The 9,598-nt window shown below is 37.6% G+C and overlaps 1 protein-coding gene across 3 annotated transcripts; it reads right to left on the bottom strand.

Annotated features, from left to right (window-relative positions):
- Positions 1–4,340: 4,340 nt before the first annotated feature.
- On the bottom strand, positions 4,341–9,195 carry LOC126589400 (putative respiratory burst oxidase homolog protein H). Of its 3 annotated transcripts, none has more exons than XM_050254677.1 (15): positions 8,455–9,188; positions 8,186–8,351; positions 8,062–8,110; positions 7,856–7,969; positions 6,966–7,769; positions 6,715–6,810; positions 6,519–6,634; positions 6,337–6,439; positions 6,019–6,113; positions 5,758–5,920; positions 5,497–5,670; positions 5,276–5,404; positions 5,116–5,194; positions 4,844–4,987; positions 4,341–4,587 (listed from the first exon to the last, which is right to left on the bottom strand). In XM_050254677.1, exons 1-14 carry the CDS (start codon positions 8,834–8,836, stop codon positions 4,878–4,880), a joined length of 2,580 nt encoding a protein of 859 aa, XP_050110634.1. In that variant the 5' UTR covers positions 8,837–9,188; the 3' UTR covers positions 4,341–4,587; positions 4,844–4,877. The 3 variants fall into 3 exon arrangements, with proteins under 3 accessions (XP_050110634.1, XP_050110635.1, XP_050110637.1); XM_050254678.1 differs by having other exon boundaries at positions 8,186–8,368; positions 8,455–8,548; XM_050254680.1 differs by lacking the exons at positions 4,341–4,587; positions 4,844–4,987; positions 5,116–5,194; positions 5,276–5,404 and having other exon boundaries at positions 5,517–5,683; positions 8,455–9,195.
- Between the last annotated feature and the right edge of the window lie 403 nt (positions 9,196–9,598).

The raw sequence follows: 9,598 nt of genomic DNA, 5'->3' as shown, positions 1-9,598 counted from the left end.
GTAAATCCAGAATTGGATTTCTTAATGAACACACAAGGGCAAATGACATTGTTGGTATATCCTTCTTTGATTAAATACTCACTGAGACGATTATACCACATTCGTCCAGATTGTTTCAGCCCATATAATGATCGCCTTAATTTGATTGAGAGTATACCTCGTGGTTTGTTAGTTGTTTCAGGCAACTTAAGTCCTTCTGGGACCTTCATGTATATGTCAGTATCTAATTCTCCATATAGATACGTAGTGATGACATCCATAAGTCGCATGTCAAGTTTTTCTGAAACCACTAAACTTACTAAGTAACGGAACGTAATTGCGTCCATTACAGGAGAGTATGTCTCCTTATAATCAATTTCAGGTCTTTGTGAAAAGCCTTGTGCAACGAGTCGTGCTTTATATCTCGCAATCTCATTTTTCTCATTGTGCTTTCTTGTGAATACCCATTTGTAACCCATGAGGTTTACACCATGCGGGGTTTGGACTATTAATCCAAAAACATTTCGCCTTTCCAAGGAATTTAATTCTGCCTAGATTGCATCTTTCCATTTAGGCCAATCCTGTCTCTGTTTGCATTCATCAAAAGAGCGGGGCTCAATGTCATCGCTTAATATGATTTCAGTGGTTACTGCGAATGCGAACATGTCATCGATGATTATTTCATTCCAATCCCACAATTCATTAGTACATGCATAATTTATGGAGATTTCTTTGCTTTCATGTACCTATGTCTCTTCAGGGATATGTGTCTCATCAAGGACATTTTCTTTTTCTGGAAGTACAGAATCATGAATTGTAGATTTGTCATTCATTTTCTCTTCCTGAATGATTTCATTCGGATTCAATTATGCCCTCATCTTTCTCTTTTGAGGGGCTGAATCTTTTGAACTTGGGGGTCTACCACGCTTCAGGCGTGCACCAGGTGAATCATTCACTGCCACTTTATTTTGTCCAACAGGGACATCAATTCTTGCAGGTGCATTTGCAACTAGTATATGTGATTTTGTCACTTTCATAGCATCATTAAATGCATCTGGCATTTGATTAACAGTACTTTAAAGATGAACGATCCTTTTCACTTCATTTTCACATTGAGTGCTATATGGATCAACATGAGGCAAGGTGGGTACAACCCATGTTAGCTCATGCTGTTATTCTGGAACGGTATTTTCTACCCCTAATGATGGGAAGACTGTCTCATCAAAGTAACAATCAGCAAAACAAGTTGAAAACATATCACCTGTCAAGGGTTCCAAATATCTAATGATAGATGGTGAATCCAAAATCCACATAAATTCCCAACTTGCGTTGAGGTCCCAATTTAGTGCATTGTGTCGGTGCAATAGGCACATAAACAGCACAACCAAAAACTCGTAAATGTGAAATGTTTGGCTAATGTCCAAACACGAATTGTATTGATAAGTATTGGTGGTTGGCTATAGGTCTCAATCGAACCAATGATGCAGCATGTAAGATGGCATGTCCCCGTGCAGAAACTGGCATTTTTGTTTTCATGAGCAGAGTGCGAGCTATTAATTAAAGCTGCTTGATAAATGCTTCTGCTAGACCATTTTGAGTATGGACATGAGGAACATGGTGTTCAACATCAATGCCCAATGTCATGTAGTAATCATCAAAGGTTTGATAAGTAAATTCACCAGCATTATCAAGTCGGATTGACTTAATAGGGTAATCTGGGAACTGTGCTCGCAACTTAATTATCTGAGCAAGAAGTCTCGCAAAAGCTACATTTCGAGTAGACAAGAGACAAACATGTGACCATCGAGTAAATGCATCAACCAAAATCATAAAATATCGAAATGGTCCACAAAATGGTTGAATAGGTCCACAAATATTCCTTTGAATTCTTTGCATAAATGATGGGGATTCAACATCAACCTTTAGTTGTGATGGTCTAATTACCAACTTCGCTTGAGAACAAGCCTTGCAAAGGTTATTATTTAAGATATCCATGTGTCTGCTCAATAATGGATGTCCATTAGAGTTGGTAATGATCCTACGCATCATGGTGGATCTTGGATGACCCAGACGGTCATGCCAAAGCATGTAAATTTTTTAATCAATGAACTTTTGGTTCATGACAGTATGTGATTCAATTGTCTTTATGTATGTATAATACAATCCACTCAACAAACCACGCAACTTCTCTAATATACGCTTATGGGTATCATTGGAGGTAATGCATAGATACACCACATTTTCTGCACTTTTCATTTCAATGTGGTATCCATTTAAACTTATATCTTTAAAACTCAACAAATTTTGAGTAGATCGAGTAGCGTACAACGCATTCTGTATGAACAATATTGTTCCATTTGGTAACATGATTTGGGCTTTTCTTGAGCCTTCAATTATATCTAATTGGCCTGATGTTATTGTTACCTTTACTTTTGTAAGCATCAGGCTTGAGAAATACTTTCGATCTCGAAGTATTGTATACATGGTACACTGTCTGCAGGATAAATATCTCCGCCATTGCTCTTGTTTTGAGAATGACCATAGTTTTTATCCATGCTATATGAGTAAGGAAATCACAATTAATTTATTTATAATAAAAGGAAATTGACATGCCACTTTTATTGATTTTGAAATGCAAGCATTTAGACTACAAGTTCAGAATAATAAGAGTACATTAAACAGAAATGATTCAATCGGACCGATACACTTCATTCCCTCTTTCCATAATGAAGTCTGAGACATCTAGGTGGGTTGTGTTCAACTGTCCTGATAAGTCGCACACTAGATCAGGTATCTCCATTAGTCTAGCCTGGTCGAGGAAATTGGTCTTGACACCCTTCTCTTTGAGGGAGGCTTGATACAGATCCACCCGATATTTTGGGGTACGACAAGTACAGGCCCAGTGCCTATTGCCACCACACCTATGGCAAACTCCTTCAAGATTTTTAGGAGTGTTATTCATATGAGTTTTGCCTTTGTGGCCATTTGCATTTTTGAAGCTCAAGCCTGAATTATGCCTTAGAATCTGGTTGTGAAACTGAACACCATGATTCTTACCTTTCCCGTTCCACCGACCTCGCATGTTGCCACGTCCTCGTTTGTAATTATTACCATAAGAGGATGTGGTGTTCATATCGAGGGAAGCAACATTCACTTATGGGAATGGTGCAGATCCAGTAGGCCGGGACTGATGATTCTTCATCAGAAGCTCGTTATTTTGTTCAACTACCAGGAGCATAGATATCAGCTGATTGTATTCAGTGAAGCCTCGCTCTCTCACGTTGGAGGCATGAAAGGTGATGAAAATCTTTTCTAGCATATCTTCCTTAGTGATGTTTTCCCCACAGAGTCTCATCTAGGAGCTAATTCTGAACATCGCAAAATTGTGTTAATGGATCTTCAACCATCAGGTATTCGCTTTTTAGTCCTTTATCAAAGTGGCGATGGATAAAGATCATGACATTTGCCCAATCTTGAGAATATGCATTGTTCTCCTCCTTGATTGTTTCTCTAAGATTCTCTGCCTCTAGATGAATCTTGGCATCCATTACCCAGATAAGGTAGTTCTTCCCAGTAATGTCCAGGGCAACAAAATCAAGATTTGCCAAGTTCGCTATTTTTTTTTTCTAAAAGAAAAATGAGATGTGTAAGAACTTGCAATAATATGTATTTTGGAGGGATGTAGTGTTAGAACTTTTTGTTCTTACAAATATTTTTTCATTTTGATCTTCAAGCCAAAATGATAAGCATTCAAAACTTCAGGCTCGAGATTTACTTGATTAATGAAGAGGGCGATTGTACCGTACCATTCTCATTGAAAACAAAATATAGCATAGGATTGGCGATTATTCCGCACCACTCAAGTAGCAGGAAAATTTAAATATACAGAGCATGGTTGGTAATTATACTGCACCACCTAAAATTGCAATAAAATTAAATCTGCAACTCAAGATAGGCGATGATATCGCATCATCTTGGATTGCAGTAAGATTAAATTTGCAGTTCAAGATGGGCGATTGTACCGCACCATCTTTGACTGCAGTAAAATAAACACTAAATTAGTAATAAGGAACTACACCAAACAAGAAATCAAAGATATATGTAATCGTTATATTGAGAACTAAAAGCAGGCATGGTGCTAACAAATCTTCACGAGGATATATCAGGAAGATGAGGCAGAGGAGGAAGAAGAACAGTAAAATCCTTGGAGGAAGCATTTTTCGATGAAAGGAGATTAGAACTGGTTAGAGAGTCGTGCTGATAACGTGTTATAAATAGGCAAACGTTAGAAAGATAATCTTTGCTAGTGACAGGAGCGAAACATGTGTAAAATATCACACTGTAACTATAACACAAGAAGATGACAGATAAAAGAGGGAGGGAGAGATACTAATGTTATTGATCTTGAAAATAATAATTACATCTTGAAAAGCACAACACACTTTTTGGAAGTATCACACAAATACAATCATCATTCTTTTCCCAAGTCCATATTACTATGTGGGCATTCATTAATCCACCAATGTTTTCAACAGTAAATTAATTATATGGGTAATGGATATTTATCCTTGATTGATGGGCATGGGTTGCTCCAACCCCATTTATAAGCTGTCAAAAAAATAGCTAACATTAGTTGAGCAAACTAAGATTTGGGAGATAACTCCCCAATGAATATGATTACAGAGGAGGACTGAAAATTGAAACCAAAATTCTAAGGTGTTCAAAGCGAGGACCAAAACGAAATTTTTGTCCACTTTTGTATATATGTGAGTACATATTTGCCTTTCCTTGTGAATGTACAATGGTTAATGAGAAGAAGAGGAGTATGTAAATGAAAGAAAAAGAAAAAGAGAAGTATTTGTACAGAAAGGACTGCATCTGCAATGTGGAAAGCTCTTCTAGAAGTTCTCCTTGTGGAAGACGAACCGAGTTGCTGAGTTTAGACTAAATTCTAGGCATAGCTCCCTGAGTGTTTTGGTAAGTGTTGGACTTCCACAATAGAAGACACCTGCAACAAACAAGAGACCCGAAACCGTAAGTCTTATGCTTAGAATGTTCAAAACTTTGTAGTAGCTTGAAGACTTCATAACTGTTATGGATAAAAACATAGGAGAGCTTCATCAGAATTAGGCTCACCTATTCGGGAGGATTCATGTGCGGCAGCCAAGTCGGAAAACACCTTTCTCCAATTAGGCCTTGCAAAATGAGTTCTTATCTGTCACAAATACGTTATAGAATTAGTACTAAAACTCCACTAACAATGCTTTGTGTGTGACAATTTTTCGAAGTTCAATACCCGGCTTTCTGAGACAACATCAACTCCATTCTTAGCATGTTGCAGTTTCTGCACCATGGCAATAAGAGCAGACCTCGCATCTCCTTCTTCGTACACGCTGGTCAAGTAGTTGTGCATTTCTATCATATGCTGCAACATTTGGTTCATGTTAAAGAAAACAATGAAAAAAAGTGATGCAGCTAGGGTTGGTTTTATCTGACTTTTAATTTGAATGAACTCACATAGTGATCACATTCTGCAATGTCGTCCATGACACCTTTAAACCATTCAAAGGAAGCTTGCTCCCTTGTTATCCAATAAAAGTATGCTCTTTCTGGACCCCTTTTATATGCCTCCCTTTGCATGTTGTTTGATTTGGTTTCCACGGATGTTTCTTGATGCTCAGTTATCGAATCCTACATAAGGTAACTAATTTGAATTGTTAGTTATCGTTCACATAAGATTCCCGATAAAACTTGTTTTTTTTTTCTACTTGGACTCACAGGATTATAAGCCAAGTTGAGGTTTATTTGGTTTATGATATCTTTTATGATGCTGACGAAGGGAGTTGCTCCAATTCCCAGACCTATGAGCAATAAGATATCAAACTTTATGTAATTTTGAGCCGGTGCACCATATGGTCCCTTTATGACGATCTTCGGATATCTGCCATAAAAATAAAAAAACGAATAGCAGTTACTGATTTTCGCTTTCAGTTTGACTCATAATGAGCAACATTTTGTTCATGCTAAGATTCTGCTCACCCTTCTATTTCATGACCATAGTTTGAATGCGCTTTCGTTTCTATTCTAACGAGATTTCCCTTTCTAGTTTGTGTACTTTGAAGCTGGCTGCACGCCTGCATATATTTGAAGAAGTATGCAGCAGAGATTAAAGAATTCAAGACTTGTTTAAAAGAAATGGTCAGTTTTCCAAATTTCTTCGTGATTGATTAAGTAGCCTAAGCGAAAAATTAATGAGTAGCCTCAGGTCTAGAACTGTTAGAGAGTAGGATGTTGATATATAGATTATAACACAAATATTATGATTTAGGCTCATTAATACTAATACAAGTAGATTACCTTTTCGAATCTTTCTCTAAGCTCCGTAGTCCAGTCTCCCAAGCTTCGTATGTGGACGCTCAAGTAGTCATCTCCTGGGGCAGAAGTGATGGTGAAGGGATGCCTGTAGTGAACGAAGTGTTTAATTTGTGTAGAGATATTATGGTTTCGGATCATGATAGCAACTATATAATTTTTGTTACCATTCAAAACCTGATATATCAGGGCACTTAAGAAAGAGGTACATTCCACTTTTATACTTGAATCCATGAGGTTTGCTCATGTACAAAGCCAGAACATTTCCCGTATATATTACCGCCTGAAATATCCAACAAGCGTGATGAATCAAATCAAGTTTCCGAGATATTTCAGTGAATGTTAAAAGTTTCGAGCACTGACCTTAATGACATGGACAGGGAGATTAATTTCTTTTATGATTATAATAAAACGCTCAATTGCATACAACATTACTGGAACAAGGATATACATCCATGTCTGCAAGAAACGAACGATGCAAATTGTTTCAGCAGGATGAATTTGAATCTTGGATTTGCAATAAAACTTTGCGAACTTGTTGTCCATGTGCAATCCAGTAGTATAGTGACAATAGCGATTTAGAGAATATGAAACTCTTTAAGTAGCATACGTACCGTCTTCTTGTGCCAGTCGCTCGTGAAAATTAGGAAGTAACCATGCATGACAAAGAGCATATACACCAACACAAGCAAATGATGTGCATACCAGAAAGAATTGAACCCTGACAATATGTTGAGTGGCCACGGTAAGTTGACATTTTTTCTCATTACATTTAATGCCAGTGTGAACGAAAACATCATCAGAACCGTCATCAGAATCCCAGTTATTCCTGGAATACTATTAACCAAGTCCATGTAAGTTGGCTGCTTATAATTGAAATATGTCCCGGCAACATCCATGAACTCATCTTCCTGGGATGTTATCAATCTTGGGAAATCACAAGTTATGTGTAAACCAGCATGTAGAGAAGTCGAAATTACAATTCCCAGTGCAATCAACTTATGGAATTTGATGTTGTCATCAAAAGGGATTAGGTTGCTGAGAAATGATGATCGAATTGCGGTAAGAGTTCCCCTACAAACTGGAATGAGAATGAGAGCCATATTGAACTTGAGAGTCTCAGCAGAGCCCTTTGCAATGCAGAGGCATGTACCCATGAGTTTATATAATCCATGCTTCTGGTATTGGCGGTATTTCCAAGTGAAGAGGCCTATGTTGATAGCTAACCACAATATCACAATCCATATTTTCTTCCAGTTTTCTTGCACAAGTTCTGCAGTTGTAGACAGGAATTTGCTAATGGGAGTTCTGTAACTTCTGGGAATCATGGATTTCGTGAGAGATTGGGTTCTCTTTCCGAGTTTTTGGTTATCTTCGGACACTGCCATTCCCCTCAGTAGGGTTTCCAACTGCCACATCTGTATTAAAACTAGAATGTAAGAAGTCGCTGAAAGTGAGAAATTAATTCTAATTAATGCTATCAAGAATCTACATATAACTTCACCTCTATATATCCAAGGTGGTCAGGGTCAATCTCTTCCATGATCAAAGCTGCGTATGATTTTGCTTGCATTTTAAGATTTGCCAGCTTGTTTGCGGAGGCGCTCAAAACTATAACCTTTTCCGTAAGAAATTTTAGAAATCGGATTCACAAACATATGGAAAAAAAAAATGGGAGAACGAACATGTAAATTTGGTCTCCATCCTCACCTCTTCTACCTCATCCTCGGAGAGCTTCCCATCACCATTCTTGTCACATCTAACAAATCATCAAATTCATTTATCTAGTTTGTGTTTAATAATGTTAAATTAAACATAGAGAGTTTTTCCTTACATGTCGAAGAATATCTGAAGTCTTGCTTCCATGTCTTCATTAGTTATGTCTTCCCAAAACAACCTTAATTCTTCAAGAGTGATCCCACCTTTCTCGCATATTATCCTTCTCCTAGCCAATGCATCAAACAATTCGCCTGCAAATTCCTTCGATTCTCCTCCCATCCCTATGAAACGAAAGCTTCTAAAATCTCACATACATTGTGTTCCACGTTCCATTTCAAAATGCATACAACTTACAAAAGGGTAATAAAGCAAACGAGTACTTACCAATGCAGGCTCCAAATTTGTCCCTGGAGAGCCTATCAGCGACCGCGTATTGATTAAACCGCTTCTCAACCTGCTTCCATGCATCCACTTCTTTTCCTGTGGCTGTCCTATCCAGAAAACGCAAGCTCTTAATCCCTTCTTTCCCTCCTGGTTCCGCCCTACATCCCACGCTGCCATGATTGTTTCCCTGAACCCCATTTCTCTTCCTTACACTGCTGTTGTTCCGCTTCAACGTCGCGTCGTTGGAACTCTTGGTCACATTGCCTTCTGTGTCATTGTTACTTAAGGGAATATCCACCATGGGGTCAATATCAATTGTTTCAAGCTTCCATTTGTTGGGATCGTTCTGGTCATCATCCTTTGACATGTTCATTGCCACCATGAAATTTTTTTACCTCTGAAATTTACATGTCATGGTGAAGGGAAGGATAGATGTGGAAAATAGAGAAAGAAGGGCGGGGTTAGGGTTGTGGAGAGAAGACAAAGTTGAAAGGGTCAAATGTGTGTGGAAAGGAGGGAAGAGCAATGGAAGGCTCAGTTAGTTTGGTGGTTCTTTGTCTAATAATAAGAGAACAATGTCACTAGCTGCTTGTATTTCATTATTTTTGTTTTTAGCTATGTATAGTTATTTGTTTTGGTATTTTAGATATTAAGCTGTTTTTTAACAATTATTTTTTTCTCTTTTTATTTTTACACTAAATTCATTTAACATACAAGTATGGAGAGAGAAGGGTTTAAGCTCGGGATACCGTAGGTTGAAGAAGAAAGCCTTATTTACAGGGAAATCTACCACTTACAAACAAAGCATTCTTGTTAATGTTCAGTAGATATAATGATAACGTTGCCACTGATATTACGGTTTTAATGATAATATTTTTGTTCACTTACAAAAGCCAAGCCAAAAACTTTCAATGGGATGGGCTGTACGTGTTACGCATTTAATGTATGCAATCCTAAACATAACCTTATACGTGTTATGCATTTAAGGCAGACGGAGTTAGAAAACTCTAACCTTATACATTATTGTGCATTATAAAGATACCTTTGTTAAGATAAAGAACAAATTTTTATTTATACATAAAAAGTTCACCATAAAAATACAAGTGCAGGGCAATTTCAAAGAACATTGTCTTCCACCCCCAGA

Source organism: Malus sylvestris, chromosome 11 (assembly GCF_916048215.2).
Source record: "Malus sylvestris chromosome 11, drMalSylv7.2, whole genome shotgun sequence".
In the NCBI taxonomy this organism is placed as follows: domain Eukaryota; kingdom Viridiplantae; phylum Streptophyta; class Magnoliopsida; order Rosales; family Rosaceae; genus Malus; species Malus sylvestris.
Note: the sequence above shows the minus strand (reverse complement) of the source record. Positions and strands in the feature narration are given on the sequence as shown.